The sequence below is a fragment of the Myotis nattereri genome, assembly GCF_964212035.1.
Source record: "Myotis nattereri genome assembly, chromosome: 4".
NCBI classification, from domain to species: Eukaryota; Metazoa; Chordata; class Mammalia; order Chiroptera; family Vespertilionidae; genus Myotis; species Myotis nattereri.
This window is the reverse complement of record NC_138079.1, coordinates 81,991,742-82,010,456: the sequence shown is the minus strand read 5'-3', so window position 1 is coordinate 82,010,456 and position 18,715 is coordinate 81,991,742. Positions and strand designations below refer to the sequence as shown.

The 18,715-nt window shown below is 49.7% G+C and overlaps 1 protein-coding gene across 1 annotated transcript in view; it reads left to right on the top strand.

Annotated features, from left to right (window-relative positions):
• POR (cytochrome p450 oxidoreductase) overlaps nucleotides 1–18,715 on the top strand; it is a 63,722-nt gene that overhangs the window by 43,500 nt on the left and 1,507 nt on the right. The window contains exons 3-12 of the mRNA XM_081090422.1: nucleotides 4,207–4,255; nucleotides 10,694–10,822; nucleotides 12,592–12,741; nucleotides 13,322–13,446; nucleotides 13,830–13,919; nucleotides 14,899–14,997; nucleotides 16,043–16,159; nucleotides 16,268–16,386; nucleotides 18,206–18,387; nucleotides 18,531–18,680. Coding sequence (XP_080946548.1) covers nucleotides 4,207–4,255; nucleotides 10,694–10,822; nucleotides 12,592–12,741; nucleotides 13,322–13,446; nucleotides 13,830–13,919; nucleotides 14,899–14,997; nucleotides 16,043–16,159; nucleotides 16,268–16,386; nucleotides 18,206–18,387; nucleotides 18,531–18,680 — 1,210 coding nt within the window. The remainder of the gene's footprint in view (nucleotides 1–4,206; nucleotides 4,256–10,693; nucleotides 10,823–12,591; nucleotides 12,742–13,321; nucleotides 13,447–13,829; nucleotides 13,920–14,898; nucleotides 14,998–16,042; nucleotides 16,160–16,267; nucleotides 16,387–18,205; nucleotides 18,388–18,530; nucleotides 18,681–18,715) is intronic.

Here is an 18,715-nt window from a genome sequence, read left to right as displayed (position 1 = left end):
GGGCAGTGGTTGAGAAACTGAAAGAGTTATATATAAGTGAATATTCCCAAAACTCAAGCCTAGCCCTTTTTAAGTGTCAACTAAATGCATTTAGTTTGTTTTCATTTTTTAAACTGAGTTAAAATTCACCATATTAACCATTTTACTAGTAAAGTGTACAATCTTGTGGCTTTTAGTATAGTCACAGTGTTGTTCAACCATCGTCACTACCTAACTCAAAAACATTTTCATCACCTCAAAGGAAACCACTGTTCCCATTAAGCAATCTCGCCGCCTTCTCCCCCAGCCCCTGGTACCACTCTCTCTCTATGGATTTGCCTGTTTTGCACATTTCATATAAATGGAAATTGCATTTAGTTTTGTGTGGGTTTTTTTCCTCATATTTCATCAGAAACGTTTATCTAGGTTGCTGATAGTTTTCTTACCCATCAGTTTAAATTTATGTTGAGTAGGTGATATATTATCATGATTCTGTATCAAAAGGAACACAGCAGTAGAATTCACACTGTTGTGCACCTTGCTTTCTTCATCTAACAGTGTGTCTCGGGGAGCATGCCATGTTAGTGCAGACAGACATTTAGTGTTCTGTCTAGGCTGCACATAAACTAGAGGGGGAGTGGACATGTGGATGTTGATGGCTGGGCATGGGTAGAAGTTGGACATGTAGGAAAGATGTCCAGACACAAGACCCCTTTTGGAGTGTAGGTTGGAGCTGGGAGTTGGGAGAGAAAAGAGGCAGGCCTGAGGGCCTCCATTCATGCTCTTGCCATGGCCCTGCTCATGTTGGGATGGGTCTGCCTAGGGGTGCTAGGGTAGTGGGGAGGTGGGGGAGGGCCTTTCTGAGTTCCTAGGAGGCTAGGCCATCACTGGGTGGGGAAGCCAAGCCCGTGGCTGGTCCCCAGCTGCCTCCCTCCTGGCCCCTAGCAGGCTGCTGCACTGACAGGGCCTCCAGGACAGAGGAAGACACTGGAGCGGCCAAATCAGGCGCTGGGGCCTTGCCTCCCACGGGGCCCACATGTAACATTATTTACCACAAAGGCCCTGAAAGTAGACTACTATTTCATTCTAAATAGGTTAGGAGGCCCTAATAGTCCTGGACCTACTAACCTAGTGAAAAACCCAGTGGGGGCTTAAACAGGAAAATTCCATCTTTATGTTTACAAAATTATGTGTCTAAACAGCTTTGCTGAGGCATTCTTAAAAGAAACCTCACTTAGTGAGTTTTTCCATGGACTTCAGGCATCTACTCCTGAGGGACATCACTTTTATGCTGTCGTGACATGCATGTGTGCGCCTGCGGGCATTCCACTCTTTCCTACACTGTTCCATGTGCTGGAGGATGTAGGGAAAGAGCAGAGACCTTGGAATCAGGCTGGGATTGGTCCTTGCCTGGCCACTTACTGGCCAGAGGACCGGGCTGCTGTTGAGCTCTGTCGACTACCTGCAAAGTGGGCATTCAGCACCCCCTGTACTGGGCCTGGGGATGAGCCTGCTTGGTGGAAGGAGCTTCTTCAATGTGATCTCACAGCACCTTCCCTGAGACCCTGCGTTTCTAACACGTCGCCCCAGGGGCAAAGTGTTTGGTCATCCACAATTGCTGACCAGCATGTGGACCCTCAGCTGGCAGGCTGAAGGCAGAAGGGAGCCACTGAGCTCTAGACCAGCAGTCACCAACCCATGGTCCGCGGATCACTGGTGGTCTGTGAGGTCCGAAAGGTTGGCAACCGCTGCTCTAGTCAGCCTCCAGAAAGCCCTAACAGGAAAGAGGGAAGGTGGAGGCTCTGCGCGCTCCCCGAGGCCAGCCCTGTCTCACTTCTGATCCCAGCTTATCCAACCTGAGACACAGCCCACTTTGGGCCCCTTCATACCCCATCCAGTCCCTTTCTACCCTGCTTGATCCCATTCATGATCCATCCATGTTTTATGAAAAACACAGTGGCTTGGCTGGACTTGTCTGAAGTGGAACTTGGAATAATCTTGGCTATTTATTAAAAAGATTTGTTAAGTAAGTAAATGGCATTAGTATAGAGGCCAGCCATCAGTTAACTTCTGAAAAACTGGGAATACTCAACACCCGGCACACACCCATTGTCACTCTGTACCACAGCTTTTATGCCGGAACGTGGTGGTGCCCTCTGGCTGCCCAGAGACTCTGCTGTTGACTGTGGTGTGGCAGGGACGGTGGCCGGGCGAGTGCCTGGAACTCCCCAGTGATAGCTATGGAGCCTGCCTCATGCTGGATGCTCCTCTTTATATACTTTTTCTTTATTTGATTTTTGCAGAAACCTTTAAAGTGTTTTGTTATCCCCCTTTTTAAATTGAAGAACAATTAATTCTGGTTCAAGTTCACTCAGCTGCTAGTTGGCAGGCTCCTCCACCTCGTTGCCTCCCATGCCTGCCCAAGAATAAGTATAAACTTTTTATTGACGTATAATATCTGCAGAAAGGTATGTACAGTGATTCTCACCATGTGAATACGTGGTAATCACCTCCGGACCAAAGTGCAGATTATTACCAGCACCCCAGGAGGCCGCCTGCCGTCTCCTGCTCGCAGTCCTCACATATTAGTTTGGTCTGTTTGGAGACTTTATATTGGGAAATCATAGACGTATACTCTTTTCTTTTTCTTTTTTTTTCTTCTTTTTTTTTTAAATATATTTTATTGATCTTCCACAGAGAGGAAGGGAGAGAGACAGAGAGTCAGAAACATCGATGAGAGAGAAACATCGATCAGCTGCCTCCTGCACATCCCCCACTGGGGATGTGCCCGCAACCCAGGCACACGCCCCTAACTGGAATCGAACCTGGGACCCTTCAGTCCGCAGGCCGACGCTCCATCCACTGAGCCAAACCGGCTTCGGCGACGTATACTCTTTTCTATCTGGCTTATTTCACTCAACATCATGTTTAAGAGATTCATTCATGTTTGTGTAGTGATCATCTGTTTTGTTGTTGAAATGGAGAATGTTCCATTGTGTGAGTACACCACGGTTGGTTTATTATGCTGATGGACAATAGGGTTTTTCCCTATGGGGATTCGTATGTCTAATGCTGCCAGGAACATTCCCGGTACTCCTCTTGGTGCATCGGTACAAATGCACTCTAATAGGTGTATACTGAAGAGTGAATTTCTGGTTGTAGGAGATACTGCCAAACAGCCTAACGAAGGAGTTGTGCCATATTGCCCTCCCCTGAAAGTGTGTGGGAATGCTAGTTGCTCCACCAATTGACCTGGACATGAATGTTGGGCACCTTTCCATGAGTTTTTGGCTGTTTAGGTACTCTCTTTAAGAAAGTGCCTGTTAAGTCTTCTGACAATTTTTCTGTTGGGTTATGTACTTTTTTTCTGGTTGATTTATAGGAATTTCTTACATCTCAACCCAAGTCCTTTGTCAGATATTCGTATTTTTCAAATAGCTTCTGTTTTTCCCACCTTAGGCCTAAAAGTACCTAGAGAGGCCCACTTGGCTTTTTTAGGTGGCCCTGCAGGCCTAAGGGGCAGGAAAGAGAGAAGAAAAAGAACAGGAAACAGGGAGGGGGCAGGAGACTGGCAGCCAGGAGGTAGAGAGTGGACAGAGGATCCTGAGGCTGTGATGTACCCAGCGGTAATGCTGCTCTCTGATGGGACAGGGCCTAGTTCAGGGCTCCCGGATGACAGGGGAGTTGGTACTTAGGCAGGGCCTTGAGGTAGAGCGGTGATCTATTGGTGAGGAAGCGTAATGAAGATGCTCTGAGTGGAGGTGATGACTTGGCAGAATTCAGAGGGCTATCAGGGAGAGATGGTGTGTGGTGGGGAGAATCAGGCAAGGCAGGGGAGAGATTCTGGAGGGACTTGTGTACCCTATCCTATGGGTCATGGGAGCCATTGCAGTTTGAGAGTGAAGCAGGCAGCGGAACAGTAAAACCCATAATCAGAAGACTCCTGGGTGTTGTGTGAGGTAGGGATTGGAGGTGAGAAAAGGCCGTGGGGACCATTGGCTGTGGATGCTGCGGGATGGGGAAGTGAGGTCCTTGACTGTTCTTTGTTCTCATTTGTCTGGGGCAGGGACTCCTGGCTCTGCCAGGTGTTGGATTTACTGTCGGGGAAAATGGAGGAGGCCTGGAAGCCCCCGCACTGAACCAGAGGCGGCTGCCGGCATGCTCACTGACAGTGCTTCCCGATGCTGCCACAGGGATCCCATACTTAATCTGACACTTGTTTTTCAGGACCACCTCTGTCAAAGACAGCAGCTTCGTGGAAAAGATGAAGAAGACGGTGAGTTTGCTCTCTGTGTTGGTGCCCTTGCCAACAAGTCTTGGCCCTGGCAGATGCTTAGGGGAGTTCAGCAGGAGGCCAGCTGCCCTGGACCGGAGAGAGTGGTGGGAACCCAGGCCCAGCTCTTTTATGAGTATCTTCTTACCCAAAGCCCCAAAGCTATTCTGCTTTTGCTGGGACCATTTACTTTGTTTGCTGAATGTTTATTTCCCGAACAACTGTAAGAACAAACGGTCCGTCCAACTCAGGATGCTGTGCTGTCTCCTCCCTCCCAGTCCAGGGTCTGACCATGAGCAGATATAAACCTCACATAGCTGTGGTCATGGCACAGGTACAATTTTATCTTTGTTTTCATCTATCTAAATTTTTTTAAAGTTATATTTTTATTAATTCAGAAAGGAAGAGAGAGGGAGATTGAAGCTTCAATGATGTGAGAGAATCATTAATTGGCTGCTTCCTGCATATCCCCTACTGGGGATGGAGTCTGCAACCCGGACATGTGCCCTGACCTGAATCGAACCATGACTTCCTGGTTCATAGGTCGACACTCAACGACTGAGCCACACCGGCCACGCTATTTATCTAAATTTTTAATTCAATGGAAAGGTATGGCAATCACATGGTTAAAATCCAAAACAAACTATTCAGTGGAAACTCTCTCTCTGGTCCCTGCCACTCATCATCATTGTTCTTAGTATTTTATGGATCCTTCTAGAGCTTCTTTGTGCACAGACAAAAAACAGAGATTCTTATTTTACAATACACTTTCTTAAAACAAAAAAGTGGCATAGTATATACATTGTTATAGACCAGTGGTTCTCAACCTTCCTAATGCCGTGACCCTTTCATACAGTTCCTCATGTTGTGGTGACCCCAACCATAAAATTATTTTTGTTGCTACTTCATAACTGTAATTTTGCTACTGTTATGAATCGTAATGTAAATATCTGATATGCACTATGTATTTTCATTGTTACAAATTGAACATAATTAAAGCATAGTGATTAATCACAAAAATAATATGTAATTATATATGTGTTTTCCGATGGTCTTAGGCGACCCCTGTGAAAGGGTCGTTCGACCCCCAAAGGGGTCGCGACTCACAGGTTGAGAACCGCTGTTATAGACCATGTTGACTTAATGATATATCTTGGAGATACTTCCATAGCAATACAAACACACCTTCCTCATTCTTTTTTTTTTTAATTAAATCTTTATTGTTCAGATTATTACATTTGTTCCTCTTTTTTCCCCCCATAGCTCCCCTTTACCCGGTTTCCACCCCACCCTCTGTCCTTCCCCCCCCCCCCGTCCTTATCCATAGGTGTATGATTTTTGTCCCGTCTCTTCCCGCACCCCCCACACCCCTTTCCCCCCGAGAATTGTCAGTCCACTCCCTTTCTATGCCCCTGATTCTATTATATTCACCAGTTTATTCTGTTCATCAGATAATTTATTCACTTGATTTTTAGATTCACTTATTGATAGATGTGTATTTGTTGTTCATAATTTTTACCTTTACCTTTTTCTTCTTCTTCCTCTTCTTAAAGGATACCTTTCAGCATTTCATATAATACTGGTTTGGTGGTGATGAACTCCTTTAGCTTTTTCTTATCTGTGAAGCTCTTTATCTGACCTTCAATTCTGAATGATGGCTTTGCTGGATAAAGTAATCTTGGTTGTAGGTTCTTGGTATTCATCACTTTGAATATTTCTTGCCACTCCCTTCTGGCCTGCATAGTTTCTATTGAGAAATCAGCTGACAATCTTATGGGTACTCCCTTGTAGGTAACTAACTGTTTTTCTCTTGCTGCTTTTAAGATTTTCTCTTTGTCTTTTGCTCTTGGCATTTTAATTATGATGTGTCTTGGTGTGGTCCTCTTTGGATTCCTTTTGTTTGGGGTTCTCTGCGCTTCCTGGACTTGTAAGTCTCTTTCACCAGGTAGGGGAAGTTTTCTGTCATTATTTCTTCAAATAGGTTTTCAATATCTTGCTCTCTCTCTTCTTCTGGCACCCCTATAATTCAGATGTTGGTACGCTTGAAGTTGTCCCAGAGGCTCCTTACACTATTTTCATATTTTTGGATTCTTTTTTTTTGTTTGTTTTTCCAGTTGGGTGATTTTTGCTTCTTCGTATTTCAGATCTTTGACTTGATTCTTGCGATCCTCTAGTCTGCTGTTGGATCTCTGTTTAATATTCCTTATTTCAGTCAGTGTATGCTTAATTTCTAGTTGGTCCTTTTTCATATCCTCGAGGGTCTCACTAGATTTATGGAGGGTCTCACTAAATTTATTGGTGGTTTCTAGAAAATTCTTGAAAAACCTTATAACCATGGTTTTTAACTCTATATCTAGTAGTTTGCTTTCCTCCATTTCTGTTTCTTTGTCTCCACATTTTGGCTGCTTCCCTGTGTTGATAGAGTGGCTTTCTGTGCTAAGTGTCCTATAGGGCCCAGTGGCTCAGCCTCCCCAATTACCTGAGGTGGATACTCTTGGTGCACCCCTTTGTGGGCTTTGTGCACAGTCTTCTTGTAGTTAAACCTTGATTGTTGTAGGTATCACTGGGAGGAATTGATCTCCAGGCCAATTGGCTGTGAGAATCAGCTTTGTCTATGGTGGGAGAACTTCTGTGCTGAAGACACCCTTCTGGGGCAAGACTTGCTTCAGTGGGGCTTTGGTGCTCACTGAGTCTGCCCCCTGAGTGTGTCCCTTATGGATCTGAGGAGTTGTAATCTGAATGGTCCCACTCTGACCACTGGGTACACTGGCTCTTGGATCTCTAAGGAGGTGCTAATTTAGCCTCTGCCTGAGGCTACCCAGCAGGAGCTACGGAGAGATCTGCAGATTCCTCTTCTTTGTTTGGGGTTTGGAGGTGCCCAGATGAGGCCCAGCTGTGAAGCAATGCAAGCTGCTGTGGGGCCTTGGGCCTTCTTTTGGAAGTTCTGGGTCTCTCTGACCCAGCTACAGTTTGTTAGGTAATTTTCAGATTGCAAAGGGCCAAGCCTTTCATATGCAAAAGCCTCTATGCACAGCTTGGGTGGGGCGGGGTCTCAGGGAATCAACAGGGCGGAGCAAATAGCTATGGCTGCTCCTCAGTCCTACCCTAAGAGGCCCCGTGTCTCAGTGTTCCGGTAATCACTGCAAGCACCTCTGAGAGAAAGCTGCCCTCGAGTTCCACCCAATGCCAGACAGTCCAGTTTCTCCAGGTATGAGTCTGGAGTTCAGAGCAGTCGGGAGCTTGTGTCTCCCTCCTGATTGAAAAAGACAACCACTTCCTCAGTTGCCAGCCCTTTCCACGTGCACCTCCGTACCTCTGCACTTTACTTCCGCACCTCCTCTGAGTCTCAGTGGGCTTTTCTTTCCTTCTAGTTATAGAATTTCCACTCAGCCAGCCTTCCTGTGGATCTGGATGATGTCCATTTTGTCTTTTAGTTGTATTTTTGAAGTGGCTGTGCGAGGCAGCAATTTCAGGTGTTTACCTATGCCGCCATCTTGGTTCTCCCTCACACCTTCCTCATTCTTTATTGTAGCTGCATGATTCCATTATGTGACCATACTCTTATTTCTTTAAACAATACCCTGTTGATGGACACTTGGAATATTTCTAATCTTAAGGTCTTACAAACAATGCTGCTGTGACTATGTAGATCAATTTGCATATTTGCAAATGCAATAAAATCCCAGAAGTGGAATTATTGAATCAAAGGTATATTCATTTGTAATTGTGATGGAAGCTGCCAAATTGCCCCACATAAAGGTCACACTAGGGCACTCTCATTAGCAATGTGTGAGAAAACCTGTTCCTCACAGCTTTGCCATCAGAGTTTGTTATCAAAGTTTAGGGTTTTGCCAGTTCTCTAGGTTTAAAACAACTTAGAGAACTGTGTAGTTCTAACTTGCATTTTTATTATGAATGAGGTTAAGCAGATTTTCATGTTACAGTGGCATTCATTTTTTTCTGTTTTTATAGATTATCTGTTCAAATATTTTGCCCATTTTTCTGGTGAGATTGATCTTTTTTGAGGAACTGCTTAAAATTCTTATGGAGATTTACCCCTTGTCTGTGATATGAGTAAAAATGTTTTTCCCAATTAATAGTTTGCTTTGACTTGATTTATTGTGTGTGTGTGTAAAAGTTACATAGTCCACTTTATTCTTATTTCTATGACTTATGGACTTTGAGTCATCATTTGAAAGGCCTTCCTCACTCTAAAGAGATAAAGGAAATCTTTCATGTTTTCTTCTAGTACTTTTATGATTTCATTTTTCATATTTAAAATTCAGTCCACTGGGACTTTATCCTGGCACAAGATGTAAAGTATGGATCCAATACTACTGTTTTTCTTCTAATATGTTTTAAATTGATTTGAGAGAGAGAGGAAGGGAGAGGGAAAGGAAAAGAAAGGGAGAGCGAGAGAGAGAGAAACATCAGTGTGTGAAAGAGAAACTTGATCAGTTGCCTCCTGCACACACCCTGGCCAGAGATCGAACTTGCAACCCGGGCATATGCCCCGATGGGGAATCAAACCAGTAACCTTTCCATGCATAGGATGACACTCAACCAACTGAGCCACACCAGCTACAGCTACTGGGTTTTTTTACACAGTCGAAATTCCTTGTAATAGAGTCTGTCATTTCTCCATTGGTTTTATCATACGCATTATTCCCATGGGTTTTGGGGTCTGTTTCTTTATTTTCCTATTATATTTTGATCTAGCTGTCTGAGTATGTACACTATCAGACCATTTTAATTATTGAAGTTTTATACTTGTTTTAATATTGGGTAGTGCCAGGCACTTCTCTGTCCCTTCCCATCACTTCTATTTTTCAGTTTTCCTGGCTCTTATTTCAGATGTATTTATTTCTTTTGGGTAACAGTTTTATTGTGATATAATTCACATTCCATATAGTTCACCCATTTAAAGTATTTTAGTGTATTTTTAGTATATTCACAGAGTTGTGTAAACCATCACCACATTCAATTTTAGAACATTTTCATTGTCCCCCCAAAAAACCCATACCTGCCTAGCCAGTGTGGCTCAGTGGTTGAGCGTCAACCTATGAACCAGGAGGTCACAGTTCGATTCCTATGCTCAGGTTGTGGGCTTGATCCCCAATGTGGGGCATACAGGAGACAGCCAATCAATGATTCTCTCTCATCATTGATGTTTCTATCTCTCCCTCTCCCTTCCTCTCTGAAATCAATAAAAATATTAAAAAATAAAATTACATGCACTCAAAGGTTGAGACTTAATATAATTAGTAATTATGTTTCATTAAAGTCATTCTTAAGTGAAACTAACATTTCTTTTCTGCAATTGCGGGAGAGTGCAGAGTGCAATGACTGCTAGGTCCCTTTGCTGCCACTGTCTGGAATCTTACAAGGTTTACTCCTAGGTATTTTATATGTTTTGATGCCATCATAAATATTTAGCTACTATTTCATATCCGGTTTGGTTCTCTTAACCTGATATCAGAAGCATTTTCTCCTTTATTCAGGAGTTTTTGTAGTGATTATTTTAAAATACCTTTTTAAATGATTTGTAGAAAATTCAGGAAATGTAAAAGGGATGAGAACACTTTAAACCAATTGTAACCCATATTTTTATTTTGTCATTTGTACCTGTATCAGTTGGGGGTCGGTGCAAAAACCAGAGACCACTGTGGGGCTTGGGCTCTGGAGACCACTGCAGAGAAACCTCATGTCTCCATAGGGGACCAGAAGGGGGCCTGTGCCTCACTTCCACCTTCCAGATCTCAAGGAGCCCATCCAGTTGGCTGCGCCTAATGTGCTGCATCCCTGGCTGCAGGAAATCTGGGGATAGAGCTGGGCTTTTTCAGTAGCTGCTGTAGAAGGCACAGCAGGAGGGTGGGATGAGTGTGTGACCCAGTCCATATGGTACTTTTCCCTATTGTCTACATTTTCCTAAGTATGTTATTTTTATATTCATCCAGAAAACCCCCTCTTATTCCCCATTTAGAGACTCTTGGTATATTTCTTCCCAGTCTTTTTCTTTTGTGTATGTATGTATACAAACAAAACATATACATATATACACACATACACATGTATATGGGTGTGGATATATAACAAAATTGGATTATACTATGCATAGTTTAGTCATCCTTTTTTATTAAACAGCATGTTGTGTTTTTCTGCATGTCATTTAAAAATCTGTTCAAAGTGTGATCTTGAGTAGCTGTGTGAGATTACCTTGATGACTGGCATCATCTGGGTGGCCTTTGCCCTCATCCACCTGGGAGCTGTGGCTGTGAGATCCTAGCCCCAGAATGACTTAGGAAGGACTGGAAGCAGCAAGGAAGGAGGGTGTCCTTGAGGTGCCCCACCTACCTGGCCTGGCCCCTGTGGTCACCTGGCATCTGGTGAAGCCTTTGCTGCTTGACCCTTCACTGACCCTGAGTATCTGGCCTTCCCCAGGGCAGGAACGTCATCGTGTTCTATGGCTCCCAGACGGGGACTGCCGAGGAGTTTGCCAACCGCTTGTCCAAGGACGCCCACCGCTACGGCATGCGGGGCATGTCAGCAGACCCCGAGGAGTATGACTTGGTGAGCTCTCACCACGCCGTGGCCCTTCCTCCCAGCTCTGCCAGCAGCATTGATTTCAGGACAGCATCTCTGGGTCATGGAGGTGCTTAAAGGGTTGAGTTGGCCAAAGGGACCGACAGGAATGGAGGTCTCCTATCATTTGTACTAACAGCCAGGTGGCCCTAGTTTTAAGGACATTAAGAACACCTGAGGAGGGTAGGGGCGGTATAAGAGAGGACAGGGGGGATAAATGGTGATGGAAGGAGACTTGTGAACACAAAATACAATGTACAGATGCTGAAAGCCCATTTAAAAATGAAAGCCAGTCAGGAGAGGAATTTTCCATCTGAACACCCCACCCTCCCCCCAAAACTGCAGTGGCAAGGGAGCCGATTGAGGGGGAATCTGGGCTCTAATCCCCTGGGCGAGCCCCTGCCCCTGTGGGCCTCCCTGGCCTCATCCACAGATGAGGAATGTTAGACAGCCGTCTCTGGGAACCTTTCTGCTGGGCTTTGAAATGAGGCCATAAACTCCTGTGTTTGGGCCAGAGCAGGAGCAGAGACAGGGCCCGAGGGAAGAGTGCAGCTTGGAGGGACCAGGAGAACCTGAAAACGGGGAAGGCCCTGTTTGGAGCTGCCTGGTTCCCTCCCACCCCCCTTCCTCCTGTCACTCCTTTGGGACCACAGTACTGTCTGCAGAACTCAGCCCTGACTTGGGCCTCAGCTGCCCAGCCTGTCTCCAGCCTGTCTCTGAGGGATGTGGGGGAGGCTTGCCTTGCTCTTCTCCTCCTGGAGTGGCTCCTTTGTCCTTGTCCTGCCCCTCGCATGGGTGTAGCTCTTCAAAGTGCAAGAAACGTCCAGCCGCCCGCTTGCCTGTTTCTGGGTCAGGAGAGCTAATGACAGCCAAGCCACCTGCCCCAGGTGGAAGCAGTGGACAGGGGAGGGGAAGCCAAGCCTTAGGTACCCAGGAGGGAAGCAGGCTGGCAGTGAGCCGCTGGTCCTGAGGAGAATCCTCCAGGAGTTGCCTTCTGGCTTCTCCCCTGGTGGGGTCATTGCTATTCATTGCCCGGCTGCTCCTGCAGCTCCAACAGCACAACAAATGTTCTTTCCCTCAGAACCACTCTCTCCTGTGCCAGCTGCTTCCTGCTCCTGCCACTCCATCTCCCAAACCAACCGCCCTCCACCCTCGCCATGCTGCCTTCGGTCTTGGGGATAGGCATCTATCTTTCTATCTCTAGACCTGGGTTTGGAGTCAGAGAACAGCTGGCTAGGAATTAGTGAGAGCCTACCAGTGATGGCGAACCTATGACACGCGTGTCAGAGGTGACACGCGAACTCATTGTTTTGGTTGATTTTTCTTTGTTAGATGGCATTAAATATATAAAATAAATATCAAAAATATAAGTCTTTGTTTTACTATGGTTGCAAAGATTAAAAAATTTCTATATGTGACACGGCACCAGAGTTAAGTTAGGGTTTTTCAAAATGCTGACACGCCGAGCTCAAAAGGCTCGCCATCACTGAACTAGGCCCTGCCATGCTCCAGGGACTTTGGGGGACAGTGAGGTTCACTGTGATGGCCCAGGGCTGATACACAGGGAACCGCCTTCTGAGTGCCAGCTGGTGCCTGGAATTCAGCCTGTTTGTGCCTGTCAGCACCCTTTCCTCTGTAAGTGTACTCCCTCCACTCGACCCCTGGACTCGCTTGTCTGCATCCCATCAGGTACAGACCTGACGTCAGGCAGGCTGAGTCATGGTCGCTGGGCCTGGGCCCTGCCCTTATCTCTCCAGGCCGACCTGGGCAGCCTGCCAGAAATAGAGAACTCCCTGGCAGTGTTCTGTATGGCCACCTATGGCGAGGGTGACCCCACTGACAATGCTCAGGACTTCTATGACTGGCTCCAGGAGACAGATGTGGACCTCTCTGGAGTCAAGTATGCGGTAAGTCACCCCATCTTTCCTCCAGTGGCTCCCTGGGGCTCCCAGGTGGCAGCTTGTGGTACCGCCCCCGACCTTTGGACCCTTACGTCTAAGAGGTCTCACCTTATTCTGATCATGGAGGGCAGGCCAAGGTGTCAGGACCGGGCGGGGGAGGCTGGCAGGTAGCTTGTGCAGGGAGCCTCAGGGAAGGCTGCTGATGGGGCAATGGAACAACCCCCTCTTCCACCCTGGACTCCAGCACAGGGAGCCTCTGCTCCCGTGTCCCCAGCCCTACTTTGCTCCAGGAGGCATTTGTTGTGGAGACTAAAGACAAGAAAGGTGTGGCGGGATGACCAGATTTGGCTGGACAAGGAGAGCCTGGGGGTGGGGGGAAGGGGGAATTGCCCCTCCTGGCCACCCAGGGTTGAGGCTTAGAGGCTGACTGTGGAGGGGACCCTGGTCTGCAGGTCACCAAAACAAAGCCACTTCCAGGGCCAAAGGTGGCCCACCTCACAGTGCTGCCTAGCAGCTTGGCCAGCGCTCTAGGGAAACCACCCCTGACTGCTGGCTGGGCCTCAGACCCGCCCCTCTGTCCACACAGGTGTTTGGCCTTGGGAACAAGACCTATGAGCACTTCAATGCCATGGGCAAGTATGTGGATAAGCGGCTAGAGCAGCTTGGTGCCCAGCGGATCTTTGAGCTGGGGATGGGCGACGATGACGGGAAGTGAGTGCCCCAGACCCCTCCCCAGAGCCTCCACCCCAGATGTCAGGAACCCTCAGGGTTAGGGGTTGGCTGTGGCCCATGAGGGGAGTGCAAAACCACGGTGTCTGCTGGAACTCCGTGACACACAAGGGAAGGGAGTCACCCACCCCCAGCCCCACACGACAGGCTTTCTTTGCTTTTCCTCATCCTCCTGGTTGCCCAGCTCAGATAGAAGCCACCCACGGTTAGGACAGGTACTGTAGACACTTCCTGATGCCATGGGTTATATCACTGGGTGGGCCAGCATGAAATGAGCTTTTGGGGGTGCTGGGGAGTCCAGACCGTTGGGGAAACCAGCCCATTGCCACAATTGGGTGGCCTGGCTCATTACCTCCTCTCCCCAGCCTGGAGGAGGATTTCATCACATGGCGAGAGCAGTTTTGGCCAGCTGTGTGTGAGCACTTTGGGGTGGAAGCCACTGGAGAGGAATCCAGGTGAGTGTGTGCCTGTAGATTGGGCTGGGGATGAGGGTGAGGGTGGGGGTGAGAGTAAGGGTGAGGGTGATGCTGGGGGTGAGGTTGAGAGTGAGGGTGAGGCTGGGGGTGAGGTTGAGAGGGGGGGTGGGGGTGAGGGTGAGGCTGGGGGTGAGGGTGAGACTGGGGGTGAGAGTAAGGGTGAGGGTGAGGGTGGGGGTGAGGGTGCGGGTGAGGGTGGGGGTGAGAGTGAGGGTTGGGGTGAGGCTCGGGGTGAGGGTGAGGGTGAGGCTGGGGGTGAGGGTGAGGCTGGGGGTGAGGCTGGGAGTGAGGGTGAGGCTGGGAGTGAGGGTGAGGCTGGGGATGAGGGTGAGGCTGGGGGTGAGGGTGAGGGTGAGGCTGGGAGTGAGGGTGAGGCTGGGGGTGAGGGTGAGGGTGAGGCTGGGAGTGAGGGTGAGGCTGGGGATGAGGGTGAGGCTGGGGGTGAGGGTGAGGGTGAGGCTGGGAGTGAGGGTGAGGCTGGGGGTGAGGGTGAGGGTGAGGCTGGGAGTGAGGGTGAGGCTGGGGGTGAGGGTGAGGGTGAGGCTGGGGGTGAGGGTGAAGGTGAGGCTGGGGATGAGGGTGAGTGCGAGTGCCTCCTGAGGGTGGGAGACCTGGCCTGGTTGGTGGTGGTGGGTCTCGAGAATGAAAGGCTGGTGAAAGCTCGGTCAGTTATAGGAGGGTGCAAAGTCCCCAGCTAAGGTGCTGGGCTTTGCCTGAGTAATGGGCCTGCCTTACCTTCTCACAGAACCCCCAGGAAGCTGCTGAACCCCAGGCCTCACCAGCCCTTCCCCAGCTCTATGCTGGCTCCCTCCTGCCTCTTGTGTCCAATCTGGACCCTCATGTACCATCTCCTGACAGTGTCACTCCCTGACGCAGCCTCCCTCCTATCTTGCGACTGATCCCTGAGCCTCCTACCGGCCACCAGCTCCCAGCCTCACACTTGGTCTTCCCTTTTCAGCATTCGCCAGTATGAGCTTGTGGTTCACACAGACATAGACATGGCCAAGGTGTACGTGGGTGAGATGGGACGTCTGAAGAGCTACGAGAACCAGAAACCGTGAGTGGAGAGCATGGTTCGGGCCCTGTGGCTCTTGGCATACCCATCTCAGGCGTCTGGGGACAGAAAACAACTGGTAGTTTTTATATCCCTGCAGACCCCATCCTGTGGAGTGTCCTTATCTCCACCCTTCTCCAGAAGTGGGCATGAGTGAGGATCTCTACACAAAGGAGAGCATGAGGCCCAGAGCAGAGAGATGGGAGGCTGCTCCATGTTGGGGGCCCTCAGGACCTCTCCCCACCCAATGGTCCCTTGGTCCAGGGCACCCTCTCTGAGAGACTGGCATTTGCTCAGTTTGTATATTATTTTCTGACATTTTGCTCTGTAAATATATTGGGGTGGGAGGTGCATACCAGTTCCTGAACCAGGAAATAAGTTCTAGGTTGAACTTTGGCAAAAGGGCACACTTCTTAAATTCTCACTCAACTTTTTGTCCAGAAACATAATGTTCCTCACTTGGGCCCTTTATTTGCCTTCCACCCGGGTGCTGCCCAGATTCCTGCTGGAGCTGCCCAGGAAAGTCCTCCTTGTACCACCAGGATTTAAGACCAGCAGCTCTGCTTTAGTCAGCCCTGCTGGAGTCCCACTATAACAGGAAATCCTAACAGTGCAGTGACTTTACAGAGTGAAAGTTCACCTCCTGTTCCTGTTGTAGTCCCAGGCACGTTGGGTGAAGCACTCTGCTCCACAGTCACCCAGGGACCCAAGCATCTTCTGCCTTGGGGAGCTACCTTCATGGGCCTAGTCCTCCTTTGCACTAAACTCACAAATGGGTTCAGAGGATGGAGGGTCTCTCAGCCTCAGTTTCCACATCTGTAAATGGAGACATTGATAACGTAGCTCTGCCTACTTTGTGGAGTTGTCAAGAGCACTGCTTGGGATCGGGCTGGGAGAACCCTTCACATATTTGGAGAGGTTTCCTCGTGGCCCTTGGTGCCAGCTCTGAGGTTCTCTGTGTCCTGTGAAACCAGAAGGGTCCCTTTGGGGCAGGGAGATTCAGATTGAAGACTTGGCCAATCACTGAGCTGCTCTCCTTCCCACCCAGCCCCTTTGATGCCAAGAATCCATTCTTGGCTGTCGTCACCACCAACCGGAAGCTGAACCAGGGAACTGAGCGACACCTCATGCACCTGGAATTAGACATCTCAGATTCTAAAATCAGGTACCAGCTACTGCCACTCCCTCTCTCACACCTTCACTCGGGGCCTCCTGATTTGGGTACAGAGGCCTTCCACCCTCCTCCTGAGCCTTACATCTATCTCCCGCCCAGGTATGAATCGGGTGACCATGTAGCTATTTACCCAGCCAATGACTCTGCCCTGGTCAACCAGATTGGCGAGATCCTGGGTGCTGACCTGGATGTTGTCATGTCCCTGAACAATCTTGATGGTGAGTTCTGGAATCAAGGCCACTCCCCCTTGCCTGCCTGGGCCTGAGGTGGCTGATAGGAATAAGTCCTTTGGCAAGGCCTGTAGGTTGAGCTGCTTAGATCTGAAGCCCTGGTACCCACAGTTATCAGTCCTGTAGCAAACTTGGGGGGAAGGGAGCAAAAGTAGCTGTGGTGTCTAGTCCTCTACCTTGGGGTTCCCTCCATCCCCTCACTGGCATAGCCCTATGAGGGAGTGGGGGGGGAGGGGGAGCGGTGCCTAAAGAGGGACTACTGGCAAGGGCCCTGGCCCCTAGGCCTGGCTCCACCATTACTGGCTACTGAGGACCTAGGGCTGCCCTCTCCCTGCTCCAGAGCCTGCGTCTCCTCACCTGTAAACTTGGGGATCAGAGTCAGCAATGCTAACAGCCCCCCAGGTCCGTGCAGGGTGCTCAGAGTGCAAGAGGCACTAAATATGGTATAGGATTTTCCCAAGGCTTCAAAGGACTGACTGGCCTCTTGCTCTGACCCCTTGGTACCCCCACTGACCATCCACCTGGGGCCCAGCTCTACCTGGTGCTGCCCCACTCACTCTCGTCCTCGGTCATCCTAGCCTGGCTGCTCCTCCTCACCAGCTTGAGTCAGCCTTTGAAAGGAACAGCAGGAAAGGGGGCTGACATATTATAATTAGTCATGCCAGCTGTGGAGGCACAGTGGACACACTGTCTCTCTCGTTCTGTCGAGTATGTCATGTCCTTGTACCATCAGAAGTGGCACCTTGCTGGGGAGGGTGTGGTGTGCTCACTTTCCCCCCAGGACAATCTGAACCCCTGCAGGGGACCCTTCACTGCTGAGAACTGCCCAGAAAGAGGTGCAGAGGCTCAGAACTCCCCACGGCAGAAGTGTAGCTTTAGGAAAGTGCAGTCATAGCATTTCCTGCAGTGTGAAGCCTGAGCCCTGTTTCTGGGCTCAGTACAGAGGACTCTGTGGTGCTGGGAACACCCAGCCTTTTTATCTGGGTGCTAGATACACAAGGATGTTGTGAAAATTCATTACGCTATACATGTATAACTTGTATGCTTCCTGTAGGTTATACTGCAGTAAGAAGTTCAAACCCTTTCAAAAACTAGACCCAAATCCTAAAATGCTGAGCCCTTCCTGGGCCAAGGCCCTCGGTGTCCTCGGCAGAGGCTCACCTGTACAGGCTTTATATAAACAGCCCCCACAGTCATGCCTCTAAGAGGGGGAGATGCTTTTTGGCAGCTCCCAGGCTGGCCCTGCTCTAGTCTGGAGGGAGGAGGTCAGTAAAGCTGGCCTGGTGCCTGGTGGCAGAGAAGGCTGCAGCAAGGGCTGGCAGTGGGGCCTGCACCAGTGCCTGCAACTGGAGCGTACGGATGCTGCACCAAGAGCTCAGCTGTGTGCCCTGTGTAGACCTCCAGGTGTATCCAAGCATAAAAACTGACCTGGAGCGGCCCTGCCATCACAGCTGAAAGCCGCGGTGTTGGCATCTCACAGTCATGAGCCTGGGCCCCCACAGTAGACTGGGCTCAGCCCGCAGGCAGGCAGGCACAGCGGGGAGCCCTGCCTCTGCAGCCCTCTCTGAGCCACTTAGGAACTGACTCTCCTGGCGTGGAAAGGTCCCGCCTGAGGAGGACGACATGTCTGGCCTGAAGCTTGAGGCTGGCTGAAAGCCTGAGGCTCAGCCCCAGGGCCCGCAAAGAGCTGGCCCTGCTTCCAGTGCCAGCTGGGCTGCCCGCTTCCTACAGAGTAGCCTTCGGCTTCTCTCACCCCAACCCCATGGCATCCCCCTCACACCAAATCCTGCCTTCTCTGTCCCTGCAGAGGAATCCAACAAGAAGCATCCATTCCCCTGCCCCACCTCCTACCGCACAGCCCTCACCTACTACCTGGACATCACCAACCCGCCACGCACCAACGTGCTCTACGAGCTGGCCCAGTACGCCTCCGAGCCCTCGGAGCAGGAACACCTGCGCAAGATGGCCTCTTCCTCGGGCGAGGGCAAGGTAAGTCTGCTGCTTTCACCCCCACCACCCAAGCTTGCAGCTCCACCAAGCCACTCTTCAAGGAGCTTGGGTCCAAATTTAGCCCTGTCCCCTGGAACCACTGTGTCCCCTCACCGTGGCTCACCCCAAGTTGTCTTCCCCAGGAGCTGTACCTGAGCTGGGTGGTGGAGGCTCGGAGGCACATCCTGGCCATCCTGCAGGACTACCCATCCCTGCGGCCCCCCATCGACCACCTGTGTGAGCTGCTGCCTCGGCTGCAGGCCCGCTACTACTCCATCGCTTCTTCCTCCAAGGTGGGGAAAGGCTGGCAACTTACAGAAAGCATAGC